At 47.1% G+C, this 19,485-nt stretch overlaps 1 protein-coding gene across 13 annotated transcripts in view; it reads left to right on the forward strand.

Annotated features, from left to right (window-relative positions):
• The window catches only part of PRKAG2 (protein kinase AMP-activated non-catalytic subunit gamma 2), a 385,760-nt gene that overhangs the window by 96,767 nt on the left and 269,508 nt on the right, over nt 1-19,485 (forward strand). For all 13 annotated transcript variants that reach the window (XR_012902124.1, XR_012902125.1, XR_012902126.1 and 10 more), the window contains one exon: nt 2,762-3,041. Coding sequence is in view for 10 of the 13 variants with exons in the window: in XM_075922807.1 (XP_075778922.1) it covers nt 2,762-3,041 (280 nt within the window). In the remaining 3 variants the exon portion in view is untranslated. The remainder of the gene's footprint in view (nt 1-2,761; nt 3,042-19,485) is intronic.

Here is a 19,485-nt window from a genome sequence, read left to right on the forward strand (position 1 = left end):
AGCTTTGTGGTTACAATGGGTGATAGACTCAAATTTATAGAACTGTGCCTTTTGCCCTCACTTTCAGTTAATATCGCTGGTCATTACCAAATTTAAACTCACAGTATTCTCAAGATATGCTGTGAATACCAAGTCTTTTTTGTTGATTGGCTGTTTCAGAAGATATACTTGAGACTAAACCTAAATGGCAGTAATTTCAGTAGGGATGTAAATGTTTTGCTGGTTCCAGTTAACCAGTAGGGGCTGGAGCAGTTCTCCTGTGCACCCCGGGACCTGCTGCAGCCCGGAGCAGCCCCTGTCTGTGGTAATACCTCCTGGCTCCCCCACCACAAGTTACACTCTGGCTCCTGAGAAGGCTTCTCTGTGGGCTCTGCAGTATAAAGCTTAAATAAGCTTATTTAAGCTTTATACTGCAGAGCCAGCAGCTTGTGTAACCCCTGGGATTTCTAGCAGTTACACGGTTACGTTTTTAAACACCTTTTTACATCCTTAAACTTTAGTCAGTTTAATCATATGAATTGTGCTGTAATATTTCTGTAAAGTAGTAAGTAATCACCTTTAAAATGTTACTGCTGTGAAGATGTTCACGTAGTATACCAAGTACAAGTTTTGTTGATATTGTGTCAGTGCCTGCAGTATCAGTCAATGACCGTGCCCTTTGTGCTACACAAACATAATAAAAATGGCCTTTGCACTAGAGGGCTTACAGCAGTGGTCCCCAAACCGAGATATGTGGGCCAGCCCCCATAGGAAGGCAGGGAGGGAGTGCTACCCTACCCTGCCCCCACTCTGGTTCCCTCTGCCTGCCCTCAGCCCCTGCTCTTGACCACTGGGCCCCACTCTCTGCTCTTGGCTGCTGTCTTGCTCCCAGCCCCTGGGCCTAGCTGTGGCTGAGCCCTGAGTCCTCTCCCAAGCCAGTGACGTGTGGACACATTCCATTATTAGTAAGGGGGGGATGTGTGGTGAAAAGCTTTGGCATCACTGGCTTGCAATTTAACTTAAAGGGAGTATTCACATTATGCAGATAGGGGGCTGACCTCATGCATTTAGGGTAAGTGACTGTCTCAAGGACACACAAGGAGTCTGTGACAGAACTGGGAAGCCCCAGCCAAGTTCCTTAACCATACGTTCATCCTTGTTTTCAGTAGAAAAATGGTCAAGTCCATTGCATAGTGGTGCAGCTGGAATTCATCCAAATAGATCTGTTCTGTCAAAACTAGAGAATCTCCCATCAAGACCCACGTTTTCCATGAAGCCTACATGAAAAGAGAGGTTACGGGGGAGTCAGAGATAGCTGAGTGTCTATCTCTGTCTCTATTTAAAAATATTTTTTCTGTGCGATGACAAAGTGATGTCATCACATCAACGGTGTTTTCCTGCCCCCTCCCAGCCTCAGTAGAGTGAGAAGGGGAAGCAGCGTCCATGTGTTGGGGCAGGATGGGAACCCTTCACCACTGGGGCTGGGGTGATTCCCTCCCCCTCTTCCAAGAGTGAGACCATGGCTGGGTGTGTGCGTGGTGGGGGGGCAGGGCACTGGGGGTTCCGGCAGGTGGGGGTCCTGGCCCAGCCCCCTCGTTCTCCCAGCCCCTCCTCGGGGGGCACCCTGGGCTCCCTGCTGGTCCCTGGCTCCCCTGCAAGAGGGCCAGGGAGCGATGGTGGCTCCTTGCTGCACTCCAGGGCCTGGTGGGAAATGGCTCCAGCTCCCTGCTCTACCACCTGCTGCCGGGCTCCAGCTCCCATGGCCCAGCCATCTCCTGTCCTGGCTCCCGCTGGCGGTCAGCGGTGCCTTGGTGGGGGGGCAGCTGCAGGGTGCTCAGTTGCTCTCCCCCATCCCTACCACTTCCTATCTAGCCACCCCCGTCTGGGTCACGGAGTGGCGGGGCCTGGGACCTGGAAGCAGAAGCGGGGCTGCAGGTGGCTGGATGGGAAACGGCAGGGATGGGGGAATAGCATAACATCATCGTGGCCCTGCTGGGCTGGGAAGTGGGGGAGGGGGAGCTGCCCTCCAGGGAGGCCCAGGGGTAAGGTTGGGGCAGCGCTACCTCCTCCTGTACTAGGCCTCGTGGAGGAGCTTGAGCCAAGCCCCCCAAGGCCTCCTTTGAGAGGGGGGGTCTCAGAGGGGAGTCAAGGGCACCTTCCTTATGATCTGGGGTCTCCCTCTGGGTGGTGGAAATCTGGGGATGGAAAAGAGACCTTCCTCCGGGGGGCCCTCAGTGCGGAGTTACCACCCCGAAGGGGGAGTCTAGCTGGAGAGGTGCCTTTTACTGTGGAGGGCATGAGGACGGGGGGAGGGAGGGGTTGGCGTGCATAGTGGCCATGGAGGGGTGGGGGATGGTATGTATAGTGAGCAGGTGCGCAGCCCCCTAGTATTCCTATAAAAATGAGTGCGCATGTATAACATTTGTGTGAATCTGATTTGCGTTTCTCTCCCCACGCCCTCCATAGGTTGCTTGTCATCTTTGACTATAAGCAGGTAGACTTGTGCTCCTTGCACCATGGGTTCACGCTAGCTACCTAGTCTTGGACCCAGGTCTCAGGCAGCCTTCAATTCAGACGACTAGCCTGAGCCACTGCCTGTGCCACAACCTCCATGCTGCTGCTCTTAGCGCCCTAGGTTGTGTTGAGTTAGTGAGCGTGTCTGTCCGCACTGGAATTCCACCACCCAGCTGCAGTCTGGGCATCTTCACAGAATCAGGTTCTGAAACTTTGAAGGGAACAAACTGGGATGAATTAATGTTTTGTTTTTTCTTTCCCTCCTCAGGCAGAAGAGAGCTACCATACAAGCAGCCCTTCAAAAGGCTTTTTCTCCAAAGGGCTCCAAAATCGACCTTCCAGCCCAGTTTCTGCCCCTGTGAGATCTAAAAATAGCCCAGGTTCACCAAAAACAGTGTTCCCCTTCCCGTACCAGGAGTCTCCTCCACGGTCCCCTCGCCGAATGAGCTTCAGTGGGATCTTCAAGTCTTCTTCCAAAGAATCCTCTCCCAGTTCCAACCCGTCTACCTCTCCAGGTGGCATCAAGTTTTTCTCCAGATCAAGAAAAAGTAAGAAATTGATCATGTTATTTCAAGGAGACATACTGTACTTCTGGGTTTACCTACCTATAGTAATAAAGCATGTGTGGATGGGGCATGTGCTAACAGATATCAGTTCCACATAAGGTGTTTATCAGTTTCTTGCACGCTACACGTTAAACCTCTGTAGTTCGGCATCCTCAGGACCTGACCAGTGCCCAATCAGAATTTGCTGAACCATGGGAGATCAATATTATCTAGCAGTATTACCAACCTTTCCACTGCTTACTGGGCTCTTAGAAGACGTTTAGGGGAAAATTAAGGCTAAATAATAGCACAGAACACTGAAAGCCAGGACTGGTGACTGTAAACGAATTTTATGGGACCACAAGAAACCTGACCACACCCATGATAAGTGGACATCCAGCTAACTAAAATCATGCTGGACAATGGGGGTATGTCTAGACTACATGCCTCTGCTGACTGAGGCATGTAAAATAGGCTACCCGACATAGTCAATGAAGCAGGGATTTAAATATCTCCAGCTTCATTAAATAAAAACAGCTGCTGCGCTGTGCCGGCTCAGCAGATCGTGAGTCAAGATTCGGATCGGTCGACGGGAAGCCTTTGTCGACCGCTCCCTTATGCCTTGTGAAACGAGGTTTACAGGAGTGGTCGACAAAGGCTTCCCCTGTCGACCGATCCGAATCTTGACTCGCGTGCTGTGCCGACAATCAGCTGAGCCGGCACAGCGTGGTGGCCATTTTTTTTTAATGAAGCTGGGGATATTTAAATTCCCGTTTCATTGACTATGTCGGGTAGCCTATTTTACATGCCTCTGTCAGCAGAGGCATGTAGTCTAGACATACCTTGGATGTTGCCGGACCAGAGGGTGCCAAACTAGAGAGGTTCAATCTGTAGCTGTCCTACAGATAGCGACCATGAGGCTTTTACAGGCAAAGGGAGAAATCTAGCCTTGTGCAGAGTGCCAGCACATAAGTGACTTTGAATGAAATCTTGTCCCCACCCAAGTCACTGGGAATTTTGGCATTGACTTCAGTGTGCTTGGGATGTCATCTGTAGGGTTTAAGTGGAACTGTAGTGGGGCATGGCGTTAGTGACAGTCCTCTGCACAGGGCAAATTTAACTCAGAAAGATAGAAGTTCTGCTTCATTAACTACAGAGAATTTCAGCAGTCACTTTATCAATGTTATTTGTGCTATTATAGAGCAAATTATTTTTACCATACAGAGGAAGATGATATGCGTTCTTGACCTGATGACAATGGATTGGGTATTTTATTTTATCCATCTGAAACCAATAGGTACTTCAATCAGTATGATTCAACACAACTAACTACTTTTAAACACACATGGATTGTGTCTCGTCAGTAGTTTGTGCACCAGTTACTGAATGAGCCACTTGAGTAATTTATTTGTCAAAGAAACAATTTACTTTTAGGTTGTAAAATATAATAATATAATTGAAGAGCTCACATATCTCAGATGTTATAGAAAACAGACATGCTGACAAGTGAATCACAGAAGAGAAAATCTTCAAGTTTCCTCTGCTTATTATTATTAGGCATTGTTGAATCAGTTGACAGTTTGGATTGTCCGTTTTCATTTGTGTGCACAGTAGTGGTCCTGTGTTTGGTTAATGTATATTTCATAAAGTGAACCAATAGGAATCATAATTTTTTTTCTGAACTGGAACAGAATTCCAGGAAATACTTATTCTAATCAGAATAAGCGACTGTGTGATGACTTGGGACACACAAATAGGCTCACATGTATGTGGGAGCATGTACATGTACACAAAGTTGTAGAGGATTTGGGGTTATATTTGGCAAGACATTCTGCACAATCAATGAAATAATATCTTTATCAATCCCTTTGATTCCCTGAACTATTTTCCAGGGAAGGGAAACATGGAGAAGGGGGTGTTTTGAAGAAATTCAATTTTTACTACACACAATTAGAGGTGACATACCAAGATTAGCCAAAGTAGTCAGGGGCATTAATTCTTCCATAGTTAAAGATCAAATAGGCTTCCTAGCTGTCTGTTTCAGCACCACTGTGCACCATTTAAATCCCATTTTAGGTCTATTTTGAGGGTTTGAGTGTATCTTGAGAGTTGCATAGGCTTTTTGCCAGCTCGTTGCCAGCATAATAATAATAATAATAATATGTATTGCATAGCCAAGTGACACTCTGATTATTTAGGTGCTACCTACTTACACTCCTGGGAAGGGGTGGAAGGTGCAGTCTGATCCTTACCAGGTTGACCTTTCCATCAGAATATTCAGCAAAAGGATCCTCCAGCATGCTGCGAAAGCACTGAGTTATGGTCATGTCACTACATAGCAGAGCCAAGAATAGGAACAGGCTCTCACACCATATTTTTGAGCCAACAGAAGACATCCGTGACCTTCCTGTGAGAGAGATCACTGCAGCAGTCATCCTCTTTATTTTTTTAATGCAGGAGTAGATGCCTCTGAGAGAGTGGGTGATGTTGATTCAAGTGCAGACACCAGTAACTTGTGCAGTTCTATAGCCACAAGGCAGAATGTCATTTTTACTCCAGGCAATGTTCCTTTCCCTCAAATCCCTTCTAAAAGAGACTTAAATAGTGACTTGCCCTTCTCTCCGTTCTCCCCCACTTTTTGGTAGATTTTATATCTATGTAGGTATTACATGCTTAAAGGACTTCGTGAATTTTTAAGTCATTTCTTTTAAAAGTGCCTTTCCAAGGCTCCAGAACTTCATAAAAAACAGTGTCATACTGAGGCTTTTTGTAATTACATCTTGTGAATGCTACCTTTTTAGTAAACAAAGGAGGGTTTATGGATTATGAAACACTGATATCACTTATTAAGCCTTACCCAAAGCAATGCCTTCATCACTTCCACGTCACTGTCTGAATGAGAGGATTTCTTAGAAAAAGTAGCCAAACCAACCATATAAAATCAGTGCTGAATTACTCTGGTGATGGGCAACCTGGAGTGGCCTACATTAGTGAGAGCTGCAGTTCAGCAAAGCATTCAAGCATGTGCTTACTGAACTGGGGTTTTGATCAGGATGTATATCTCAATTGGTGCTAATTGTGCACTGTACCTTCCTCTGGTTGGCCAAGTAGCAAATCTTCATGTAATCTAGTCTACAGCTAGAAGAAAAACCAAATTAATTGTGGGTTATTGCTTTACAAGAAAATCTGTGAAATAACCTTCCCCACCCCCAGGTACAAAGACCTGTCCCCAGCCTCTCTCTCTCTCAGTTTGGTTGGGTTTAGAACCTATGCCCCTTGTCTAGCGAGTGCAACTTAGTTTATGGCGAATCCCTCTGTCATAAACAGTTCCACCATTCCATTGTCCTTGATTCACATAATCAGGGTAACAACACTTTTATCCCCCCCCTGCCTCAGTAACAGAGAGACTGGGGATCCCACAGTGGCCAAAGTGACCATTTGGACTGCTGTGAGCACATACTAGATGGGGTGGGTGTGTCTATGTAAATTGGGTGTATCTATGCAAATGAGATCAGCCCCTGAAGTCTCCTTGCACCACTTGCCACAGTTCACCACCAGATGTCAGGGTAGAGCTTACCCTGACCCTTCTTACACGTTTCAGTCAGGTAAACTATTCAGTTGCATCAAGCATATGAAAGAAAAAAATTGAAAAAACCTGAAACCCCACAGTCTGCGTCAGATATCTCTATGAGTGTTTTTAATGCTTTGTTAAAATATGAAGTTCCCAGGCAATTGTTTTCAAAGAACCAACACTGAAATTTAAAACCACATTTTTAGAATATTGTTTTAAAAAGCATAGGTTTGAAACACAGGGGCTACGTCTAGACTGGCATGATTTTCCGCAAATGCTTTTAACGGAAAAGTTTTTCTGTTAAAAGCATTTGCGGAAAAGAGAATCTAGATTGGCACGGATGCTTTTCCGCAAAGCACTTTTTGCGGAAAAGCGTCCGTGCCAATCTAGATGAGGTTTTGCGCAAGAAAGTCCTGATCGCATTTTCGCCATCAGGGCTTTTTTGCGCAAAACAGTTTTCAGCTGTCTACACTGGCCTTTTTGCGCAAAAGCATTTCCAGAAAAGGGCTTTTGCCCGAACGGGAACGTCAAAGCATTTGCGCAAGAAGCACTGATTTCAGACAGTAGAACATCAGTGCTTTTGCGCAAAATCAAGCGGCCAGTGTAGACAGCTGGCAAGTTTTTCCGCAAAAGCGATCGCTTTTGTGGAAAAACTTGCCAGTCTAGACGCAGCCAGGAAGTTCAAGTTTTGGATCTAGGTTCCATGAATTATTGACTATGTCAGTGTCCACCTTCCATCGATGCATTACAGCACCCTTTATTCTCTACATTATAGCTCATGTACATTTCCAATAGTGATCACAAACCCTTATTGTACACATGATACAGATCTAAGAATTACTTCCTATCAATCCAATATCAGCCAAATCAAAGATGTCCTGCAGTCACTTTATAAAGCCCTGTCTAAATGGCATCAAGTTTTACAGTATCAAGTTTTAATCACCTGTGAATATGGAGGTCAGCAAGAAACAGTTCAGCATAGAACAATCAAATTTTTCAGTAGAATGGAGGAGACTGGGTAGGAAGACAATGAATAAATTGAGATTATTTCGTTTTAAAAGAAAATGATTGACATGACGCAACTGAAGTATTCTAAGTGGCTAAGGATTATTATGGAGTTAGTCTATTGTTGTTTTTCAGACCTGAATAAAGAGACAATAAGTGGGTTTAATTTAATGCTATGGTATGAAAAGTAATTTTAAAACTGCTATTGGTGGATTTGCTTTACAGTGACTCCTTATCACATTTGCTCAGTTTGCAAGAAAAACTATTCTTTCCAATTGCAAACTTAGTCTGGGATCTGAAGCTCTGTCTCTACTTTACAGTAATAGTTTATAGTTCAAACCTCACTTTAAAGGGAACATATATAAGAAGAACACAGAATTATTTTACAGACTAGGGAATATGTGGAGCAGACTCTCAGTTGAGATGCAAAAAATTAGTACTGTACTGTTAATATAATAAATGTTTACTTTAAAATATTATCGAACTTAAGTTAAAAGAGAATTTTTATTTTTGTGGTTTGAAGTTGTTGGGTGCAGGAGCAATTTTTTTCTCTAATCATGCTTTTCCATACCCAATGTAGCTATTTAAAAAAAAATAGCAACACTCCTGGTAAACCAATATGCTGCCTAAGGGATCTGAGTCACAGGCCTCTGCAGTCAATGGAAAATTCCCACTGACAATGATGAGTTTTTAATCAGGTTCACAATAGACAAGGTGAGGACAAAGTTAAAGTTGTTTGCAGAGCCCTAAATCTAAACTATTTGGCTTTCAACCATTTTGGATTTAAAATAGTCATTATATTCTAATGATGATGAAATTGAGTGTTATGTATTCAAATCTAGAAAGGTGTTTGTTTCTTCTGAAGAAGAAATCCCCTTAGTCTATTAATATGTTTTCCTCTGGAAGTTAATATGGAGAAGAATGCTGGTGCAGCGGACAGCTGAAAAACAGGGGAGTTTGAGTGGGCGTTTGGGGGGGGGGGAATGTAATGTTCTGACTTTGTTTTGGTGTTTGTCTGGGTCTTTGGTGGGTTTTTTTCCTCTTCTCCCTAGGCAGGACTTTGTGGGAAGGCTGTGACAGGTAGAGAGGCAATAGTGGTTGTGACCTAAGCAATGGAAAAGACAATTCAGATGATCAGATGTGGAAGCAATAGAATGTACATGACCTTAGAGTGGGTATCTGAAAAGAGCATTGTACAAAGTGCAACATGATAGAGCTAATAGAAGAGAAAATCCGAGGCTTGGAGATGCAAGTAGAAACTATGGTTGGGTTTTTAAAGGGTGTTCAAGCAAATTATGGAGCAAAGGTAAGAGGAGGGTGACGGGAAAAGTCACCACTTGCAGCTGCAAGCTGAACCGAACTCTGAGATGAGGCTGCTGAATGAGGAAACTAACCAGTGGAAGCTTGTGACTAAGAGCCAGCAGAGGAGATGACTGACTAGTGAAGAAGAACAGAGACAGGTTTGCAGAGTTGGATTATGAATAAGGGGCACAGCAGGTAGTAACAGAAGGTGGGAGGGCAAGGAAGAAGAGAAGAGTGGCTAGATACAGGCAGTCCCCGGGTTACGTACAAGATAGGGACTGTAGGTTTGTTCTTAAGTTGAATCTGTATATAAGTCGGAACTGGCGTCCAGATTCAGCCACTGCTGAAACTGACCGCCAGTTCTGACTTACATACAGAATCAACTTAAGAACCCCAAGCGTCCCCAAGTCAGCTGTTGCTGAAACTGATCAGCAGCTGATTCCAGGAAGCCCGAGGCACAGCAACTCTGCCTCGGGCTTCCTGTAGTCAGCGCTGGTCAGTTTCAGCAGCGGCTAAATCAGGACGCCTGGGGCAGAGCAGCTGGGGTGCTGCTGGGTTGCTCCAGTAGCGCCGCTCCTCGGCGATACTGGACCAACCCAGCAGCACCCCATCTGCTCTGCCCCAGGCGTCCTGATTCAGCCGCTGCTGAAACTGACCAGCAGCGGCTGAATCAGGACCAGAGCAGCTGGGGTGTTGCTGGGTTGGTCCAGTAGCGCCCAGAGCGGCGCTGCGGGACCAACCGGCAGCGCCCCAGCTGCTCTGCCACAGGCATCCAGAGAAAAGCCTAGTCTGCTGAGGGGGGGGGAGGTACTAGCTGTGCCCCCCCCCCACTCCAGCAGACCAGGAAGATGCGGGTGGCAGACCGAGACGCACCGCGGTCCCGTCGCCTGGGTCCTCCGCGGCTTTGCTCCCCGTCTCCCTGGTCTGCTGGAGACCAGCAGACCAGGGAGATGGGGAGCAAAGCCTCTGAGGACGCTGGCAGCGGGACAGCCGCGGGGCGTCTGGGCTGTCCCGCTGCCGGCTTTCCCCGCGGCTTTGCAAAGCCTCGGGGAAGCCGGCAGCGGAGCAGCCCAGGCAGCCTGGGCTGCCTCGCTGCCCGAGCCCCCCCGCGGCTTTGCAAAGCCTCGGGGAAGCCGGCAGCGGAGCAGCCCAGGCGCGCCTGGGCTGCCTCGCTGCCCGAGCCCCCCCGAGGCTTTGCAAAGCCGCGGGGGGGGCTTAGGCAACGAGGCAGCCCAGGCGCACCTGGGGTGCATCGCTGCCGGCTTCCCCGAGGCTTTTCAAAGCCACGGGGGGGAAGGGGGGGGAGGGCAGCGGCTTTGCTCTGCGTCTTCCTGGTCTGCAGACCAGGGAGACGCGAAGCAGCTTTTCTCGCCCGGAGTACACGGGCGGCGGGACCACGAGGTCCCGCAGTCCGTGTACTCCGGGGCAGCCCCGTTCGTAACTGTGGACCCGACGTAAGTCGGATCCGCGTAAGTCGGGGACTGCCTGTACCTAGAATTAGAGCCCCAGGAGGATACAGGATAACTGAAAAGCTAGCAAGGGAGAATAAAAGACACCCAGAAAGAACAAGAGGTAAAACACACTATTACTGGGAAAAGGCAGGTCTACATGATTGCTGACTCCCTGCTAAAAAGAACAGAAAGGCCTGTTGTCAGGGCTGACTTGGAGAACAGAAGGATTTGCAATCTGCTGGGAGAAGATATGGGATATGGACCTCAGGCTGAAGAGGATTCTGATGGGAGCAGGACAGAATTCATTGATTGTTTTTCATGTGAGAGCAAATGACACAGCTAGTGTCTCACTTGAACCCATCAAGGGAGACTCTACCAGGTTGGGGAAGGTGCTTGAGGAAATGGAGGTGATCTTCAGTGGGATTCTGCTCCTCCTTAAGGACGGAGAGCAAAGGCAACTGATATTCAACAGATGACTTAGGCACTGGTGCTGTAAGGGGGGCTTTGAGGTGTTTGACCACTGGAAGGTGTTCATGGATGGAGGGCAGTTCCCACAGGATTGAATCTACCTGAATAAGGAGGGAAATAGACTTCTGGGATAGAGGTTGGCATAACTTGCTAACAGAGCTTTAAAGCAGGAATGTGGAGGAAACCATTGGGAGATGTTCATGTGATCTCCACACCTGATTTCGACATTGAGTGGGAGAAAAATCAAGTAAGAACAGACACAGCAATGAAGAAAGGAGTAGTACTGGGTAGAAGAATGGACATTAAGAGGAATACTAATACTGATATCAATTAAATATGATACTGGCAGAAGAATGACTGTACCTAATTGAGTGAGGGCTGTGGACGAAACCAAACAGCAACAGTTAAGGTGTTTGTACACTAGTGCAAGGAGCCTGGGTAACAAAATGGAAGAAGTAGAACTACTGGAACAGAAAGTGAAGCCACATATTATAGGAATAACAGAAACATGGTGGAATAGTAGTCATGGCTGGAATACAGGTATTGAAGGGTATGTGCTGTTCAGGAAACACAGAAATAAAAGCAAAGGTGTCAGAGAATATTGAAAATAAAGTACAGTAGATAGTAAACAAATTTGAAGGGATGGAATGGCTAGGCAGAGTCTTTTGGGACATTTTGGGGAAGAAAGCTGCTAGAGGTTCCTCTGACATAGTGGTTGGGGTGTGTTACAGACCACCAGAATCCAATCTGGATTTGGATAGAGAACTCTTTAATGTTTTCAGTGAAATAAATACTAGTGGGAATTGTGTGATTATAGGAGAATTTAACTTCCCAAATGCAGGTTGGAGGACAAAGTGTTACCACTAATAGTAGGGCCCAGATTTTCCTGGATGTGATAGCTGACAGATTTCTTCAACAGATAGTTGCTGAACCAACAAAAGATGATGCTATTTTGGCTTTGGCTTTGGTGAGTACAGGCAGTCCCCGGGTTACGTACAAGATAGGGACTGTAGGTTTGTTCTTAAGTTGAATCTGTATGTAAGTCGGAACTGGCGTCCAGATTCAGCCGCTGCTGAAACTGATCAGTTTCAACAGTGGCTGAATCTGGACGCCAGTTCTGACTTACATACAGATTCAACTTAAGAACCCCAGGCATCCCCAAGTCAGCTGCTGCTGAAACTGATCAGCGGCTGATTCCAGGAAGCCCGGGGCAGGGGCTTCCTGTAGTCAGCCACTGGTCATTTTCAGCAGCTGCTGACTAGGGGACACCTGGGGCAGAGCAGCTGGGGTGCTGCTGGGTTGGTCCAGTGGCACCCAGAGCGGCGCTACGGGACCAACCGGCAGCGCCCCAGCTGCTGTACCACAGGCGTCCGGAGCAAAGCCGCGGAGCACGGGGGCAGCGGGACAGCCCAGACGCGCCGTGGCTATCCTGCTGCCCTCGGGCTCCGAGGCTTTGCTCTGCTCTGCTCCCCGTCCCCCAGGTCTGCAGACCAGGGGGAGGGGGAGCAGAGTAGAGCAGAGCGGCGGAACGCGCGGCCAGCTGACAGCCCAGACGCGTCTGGGCTGTCAGCTGGCCGCGTGCTCCGCTCTGCTTCCCCCCCCCCCCCATGGTTTGCAGACCAGGGGGAGGGGGAGCAGAGCGGAGCAGAGCGGAGCAGAGCAGAGCAGAGCGGCAGAACGCGCGGCCAGCTGACAGCCCAGACGCATCTGGGCTGTCAGCTGGCCGCGTGCTCCGCTCTGCTCCCCCCCCCAGATCAGGGGGAGGGGGAGCAGAGCGGAGCAGAGCGGAGCAGAGCAGAGCGGCAGAACGCGCGGCCAGCTGACAGCCCAGACGCATCTGGGCTGTCAGCTGGCCGCGTGCTCCGCTCTGCTCCCCCCCCCAGATCAGGGGGAGGGGGAGCAGAGCGGAGCACAGCAGAGCGGCGGAACGCGCGGCCAGCTGACAGCCCAGACGCGTCTGGGCTGTCAGCTGGCTGCGCGTTCCGCCGCTCTGCTCTGCTCTGCTCCGCTCTGCTCCCCCTCCCCCTGGTCTGCAGAGGGTGGGGGGGAGCAGAGCGGAGCGCGCGGCCAGCTGACAGCCCAGACGTGTCTGGGCTGTCAGCTGGCCGCGCGTTCCGCCGCCGCTTTGCTTCCTCTCCCTGGTCTGCTCGAGACCAGGGAGAGGAAGTGCCCCGTTCGTAACTGCGGATCCGACGTAAGTCGGATCCGCGTAACTCGGGGACTGCCTGTAGTAAGGATCTTATAGAAGAACTTGTTGTAGAGGACAACCTCAGCTTGAGTGATGGTTAACTCCAGTTTATACTAAATGGAATGATAAAGAAAAATAGGGACATTAGTTGAGTGGGCAGGACTGAGGAACTCAAGGATCTGAATGTGGAGGAGGCTTGGAATTAATTGAAGTCAAAGTTGTAGAAGCTATCTGAAACTTGCATCTCAAGCAAGGGGGATAATTCATAGGGAAGCGTTGCAGCCCAACCTGGATGAGCAATCATCTCAAACAGATGATTAACAAAAACAGAAAGCCTGGAAACAGAGGAAGATGGGAGGGATCAGCAAGGCAAGTTACCTCTTGGAGGTCAGACAGTGTAGGGATAATGTGAGAACAGCCAAAAGCTGGGCAGAGTTGGACCTTGCAATTAAAACCAATAGTAAAAGGTTCTATAGTCATATCAATAATTAAAAAAAACAAGGAAAGAAGAAGTGGAACCACTAAGCACGGAGCATGGAGTGGAGATTAAAGATTATCTAGGCATGGCCTAACATCTAAACAAATACTTTATCTCAGAGTTTAATAAGGTTAATGATGAGGTTATGGGTAGTGCAGCATACCTCATGGCAATGAAGATATGGAGGTAGAAGTTACCATATCTGAGGTAAAATCAAACTCAGACATCTTTATAGACCTAAATCGGGCCCACATAATCTCCATCCTAGAATATTAAAGGAACAGCTTTATGGAATTGCCTTCACAATAGCAAGGATTTTTAATGAATGTGTAAACTTGGGGTCTTACCTATAGCTGCGAATCTGTCACAGAAGTAATGGATTCTGTGATTTCCAGAACTTCTGTTACTTCTTCAACAGAGAGTGTCCAGGGTGGCCCCCTAGGCCAGCCTCTTGGGTGGCAGCTGGGATGAACCACAGGGACAATCACAATGGCCACTGCTAGAGTGGCCTCGGGCAGCTGGTTTTAGGGCTGCCTGAGCAGCAGGTGATATGGCTGGCTCTGAGGGCTGCGTCGACGCTGGTAAACCTCATTTTACGAGGCATAATGCCTTCTGTCGACAGAGTTTCTGTTGACAGAAGGTGTTATTGCATGTAAACTGTCCTTTGCGTCTACACGTTATGTTGACAGAACTCAGCGGTAGTGTGGATGCAGGTATAGTTTTGTCGACAAAAGTCCACTTTTGTCGACAAAACCCTGTAGTCTAGACACACCCTAAATGTGCATAACTATAACATACTTTACATTGAATGTATTAAGTTTCTGTTGCCAACGGGGGAAGTGTCTATGTTGTTGCAGATCCTGAAATCTTCCTCCTGCTCTTAATTTCTGTAGCTGGGGTGGAGAACAAACCTAGGAATATTCTGGTCAGATTGGCGAGCCATCCCATACTAAATTCCCAACAAAACTCCGGTCTACAGGGTACCCAAGAGGCTGTCAGGTAGTCCCTGGATACCTTAGGGCAGGTGGGAGCAGTCAGCCCATTCCACCAGAGCAAGTGCCTGCCCTCAGCCCCTGGGGCCACCAACAGCAGCAATATCCTGGGGCCCTGCAGAGCAGTGGCACCTCAGGAGCTGCTAAGTTTTAGTCAGGCGTATCTATAATAATAGTCACGGACATGTCACAGGCTGGAAATGTTTATTGCCCATGACCTGTCAATGACTTTTACTAAAAATACCCATTTCTAAATCTTAGCCATAGTCATGCCCTATGACTGGACAATTGCTAATATAATTCCTATTTTTAAGAAAGGGGGGGAAATGTGATCCAGGAAACTACAGGCTTGCAAGTTTACATCAATTGTATGCAATGTCTTGGAACAAATTTTGAGAGAGAAAATAGTTAAGGACATAGCGGTGAACTGTAATTGGGATAAAATACAACATGGTTTTACAAAAGGTATATCATGCCAGACCAACCTGATTGCCTTCTTTGAGAAGATAAGTGTTTCCAGTAGACACAAGGAAGTGTGAGCACAGTTATGTAAGTCACTGGTAAGACCTCATCAGGAATATTGTATGCAGTTCTGGTCTCCCATATTTAAGAAAGATGAATTCAAACAGAAATAGATGCAGAGAAGGGCTACTAGGATGATCCAAGGAATGGAAAACCAACCTTGTGAGAGGAGACCCAAATTTGCGCTATGCAAAGTGTGAAGCTTATTTTGAGGTAATTTCAAAATAGCTTATTTCGAAATTTGGTGCTGTCTACACAGTGCCAGATTTTGAAATGCACTATTCCGAAATGTCCCTTAACCCTTGTGCAATGAGGTTTACAGGGACATCGGAATAGTGTTATATTTCAAGGTAACGGGCTTGCTCTTAAGATGCAATGTAGATGTAGCCTGGGTTATTACAGAGAATTCTTTCTTAGGCATTTTCCTGGAGGCTCTCGCCCACATGCTCAGGGACTACTTGATTGCCATATTTGGGGCCGGGAAGGCATTTTCCCTTGGGTCATATTGGAAGAGACCCTAGCATGAGCCTGGGTCACTTGCAGGTTTAAAGTAGCATAAATGGTGAATTCTCTGCAACTTGAAGTCTTTAAATCATGATTTGAAGACTTCAGTAACTCAGACAGAGTTTGGGGTCTGTTTCAAGAATGGTTGTGATTCTGTGGCCTGTCATGTGCAAGAGCTTACACTAGATGTTCACAATAGTCCTTTCTGACCTTAAAGTCTACTGATAATCACAGGTGGGATTAATTATATTGGTCAATTGGAGAGATTATTGGGGGAATGCCACATACCTGATTTATTTATTTATTATTATGCTTCTGGGGGTAGCCTAGTTGGTCTGTATACGCTTGCCAGGTGTCTGGTATTGAACCGGACTGTCCGGTATTTTTTCATCCTGTCTGGTAAAAAAAAATGCAGAAAATACAAGACACCTAAAATGTCCGGTACTTTCTGATTTGTTTCCCGGCCAGGAGGCAAAAATCCCAGACTCTCAATCTCAGTGCGGAGGCAGCCTGGTAACCCTAGTGTTTACCGGGTTCTGCAGGGGAGCTGTCCAGCCGGCGCAGGGAGGCAAGATAGCAGGTGGCTGCTGGCAGCCTGTTAGGGCCAAAAAGCCTCACCATGCATTTTTTAAAGGGGCTACGGTGTTGTTGTTTTGTTTTATTTTTTTCTTAACAACTTTTGGGGTCTTTTTTTTTTATCAGTATTTTTTCTGAAACCATCTGGCAACCGTAAGAAGCCTGTACAGGATAAACTTAAAAAACAACAAAAGGTCTGGTAGCACTTTATAGACAAACAAAACATGTAGATGGTATCATGAGCTTTCGTGGGCACAGCCCACTTGAAAAAGTGGGCTGTGCCCATGAAAGCTCATGATACCATCTACATGTTTTGTTAGTTTATAAAGTGCTTTTTAAAGTCTGTTATTTTGCTGTTATTCTTTGGCGGAACAGATAATGGATAGATTGTTTTTCTGTGTATGAAAAAGATTTGCACATTGTTTGTTATACTGGTTTATTCCTGAAGATGGTGCAAGTACCTCTGGATTCCTGTATCCCAATGATAAAATAGAAAAAGGTTCAGGGTTTCATGTTGCAACATTTAAGTCTCCTCCATGAAGCTCTCCTAACTATGGTAGATATGTATAGTAAAGCTTCTCCTCAGTTTTTAATCTGAATTTGATTTCCCCCAAGATTTATTTTAGATTTAAATTGCTTCTTATTTTGATATGAACTTGCTGTGAAACTGCTTACTAGGTAATGAGCGCAAGAACTTATACAAATTATCAGGATCAGTTAGGTCAGCCTGACAAAGGGCATTCTGGATGAATTGCTTGCAGCTGCGTGCAATTCAGGTTGAATTCAGATTGAATTTTTATGGTGTTGGGCTCAAAATAGTGATATACTTTACTGTATATTCTTGTAAACTTGATACAAATTCTGTTAATTGGCTGTTCTAAGCTCACTGCTTGTGCCCATGGACTCTAAATTTAGGTTGAGTTTTATGACTGTCATTTTAAAAATATATTTTAAAGTCTCTTAAATTATCAGAAAGGCTCAGAAAATGGAGGTGTTTCTCAATTTCAAATGTCCCTTTCTGAGAATATTTCCAGCTTTTGCATTGGGGGAGAAGGGCAGGCATCGAGTGCCTAATTCTTTCCCGTCTTCTGTTTCTTTTCCTCAACATGGGACTGAAATCTTGATAATTCCTAGAAACCAACAGATGCTTTTGGTGTCAGCCTGGGACAGGGGTGGGCAATATTTTTAAATGGGGAGGCCACTTCTGAAATTTTGAAAATGGCCCCAGGCTGCCCTGAAAGGGGCGGGGCCTCAGGTGGAAGAGGTGGGGCCAGGACACTGCTGTGCTTCCCCACCCACAGACCCTGATTGACCTGGGAGTGTGGGAAGCACAAGAAGTTCTAGGCACCCATGCCCCTGGCGGTGGGAGGACGCTTCGCATGCTCCCTCAACCCCCAGGTCAATCAGGGCCTGCGAGCAGGGAAAGCACGGGAAGTCTCTCGCTCCCTCCCCCTGCCCTGCAAGGGGGCACCATGCTTAGAGTCAACCCTCACCTGAGCAGCTAGTGGTTGCGTCTAAGCGCTGTGCGCCCCTTGCAGGATGGGGGCGGGTTAGGAGGAGACTTCGTGCGCTTCCTTGTTCCCAGGCCCGGATTGGCCTGGGGCAGAGGAGGGTCACGGCATCCGCGGGCTGGATCAACCTGCTTGGTGGGCCAGATCCGGCCCGTGGAAGCCCTTTTGGCCACCCCTGGACTAAGACATTCATTCTGGACAACACCAACACTGAAATAATGAAGCAGCTTTATTTTTTTCTTGTTCCTTATGAGTGTGCTGTCAATGTTCTTAATTTTTCCTTTCTACAACCATTATTTACTGAAAGCAAGTATGTGAACTGTTTGTAAAGAGACTATAGAGGAACTAAAATCTAGTATTTCTTGGAAGTTTTAAGCAATGGCCTGAGAATCAGTAAAACAGCAAATGATTTTTTTTTGCCTTAGCAGAGTTGAAATAGATCTAAATAAACTATATAATCCTGAGTCTACATAATAAAACTTGTACTTCTATACTGCACTTTATTTGGCTAATGTAAATTCACATGTTTGATTTTTCCAACAGAAGTAGCGAACAAAGGTATCACTTTTTAAAACTGGTAATTGGTTTAGGATTTTCTAAACCAGTGGTTACCAGCCTTTTTTATACTGCAGACCGGCAAACTCTTTGACAAACTTTTGGTGGACCACTATAGACACATTTGCATATTCATTATGGTAATTAATTTATTTGTATGTTGACATTCATTATGGTAATTGATTTTTTTAAGTGGTCACATGTTATTTTACATTACATCTGTATACACACAGCAGGGGAACTGGGGCAAGATGGAGAAGAAGGGAAGGAAAAGGGGGGAGAAGCATGAACAAAAGAGGAGACCAAGTCAGGGAGAGGCTGGGCTGAAAGCGGGGGGATGCTGACTTTGGCTCGGAGGGCTTGTCCCACCTTGTCTCCTCACCCCATTCCCATTGCCTGGGTACTGGCAGCTTCTGCTCAGCCTCAGCTGCCGCCTTGCGGGTCTCCAAGCCAGCCTCCAGAGCTTAGCGCGGTCGGGCGGCATCAGGTCCCTCTTTGTGTGTGTGGGGGGGGGGAGGGAGGGCTGGGAGCACCTGGAGGCCTGGTGGAGGCTCCCACTGAGCGGGATGGAGGAGGGAGCTGCCCAGCAGCACCAGCACTGGTGGGAGGAGAACGGGCTCACAGGGCGGCTGGTTCCTCGGTCTCAGCTCCAGCATGAGAAGTGGGGCGAAAGACTGGCCTGGAGCACCCAGCAGCTTCTCCTTTGCCACAGCCGCTCTCCATGTGGTGCTGGCCCAGGCCACCGGAATAGCTGTACTCCATGTGGCCCCGGCCACTGGAGCAGCTGCTCCCCACACGGTGCTGGCCCAGTAGGGATCGTGGCCCTAGCTCCAGCCATAGCACACAGGGGCAGCCGCCCACCGGCTTTAAAGCCCCTAATTCAAATTAGCTGGTAAACCTCATTGTAGGAGGAAGACCAGCTAATTCGAGTTAGGGTTTTAAATCAGAATCCCGTTTCACTGCTGCATGTAGATCGGACAGTTACTTTGGGCTAGTCAATTTCTAAAATGGCGACTGGCCGGGAACATGCAAATCAAGCGCGGGATATTTAAATCCCAGGCTTGATTTGCAATTCCGGTCGCCCTCATTAGCCTTCCTAGATTGATCTAGGGGGCTAGTGTAGATGTTCCCTTAGTGTATTAGTCTTAACTGGCATGTTTTGTTTTATTTTCTTGTTTAATAATTTACTCTGATCTGCCTGTTTTCACTTGCAATCCCTTTAATCCTACTTTTTTATACTTTACTTTTTGTTTATTATCAAACCCAGAGTAAGTAATTGTTGCTTGGTATGTGGGGGGAAGGGGACCGCAGCTGTGCATATCTC

This window comes from Pelodiscus sinensis, chromosome 2 (genome assembly GCF_049634645.1).
Source record: "Pelodiscus sinensis isolate JC-2024 chromosome 2, ASM4963464v1, whole genome shotgun sequence".
In the NCBI taxonomy this organism is placed as follows: Eukaryota; Metazoa; Chordata; order Testudines; family Trionychidae; genus Pelodiscus; species Pelodiscus sinensis.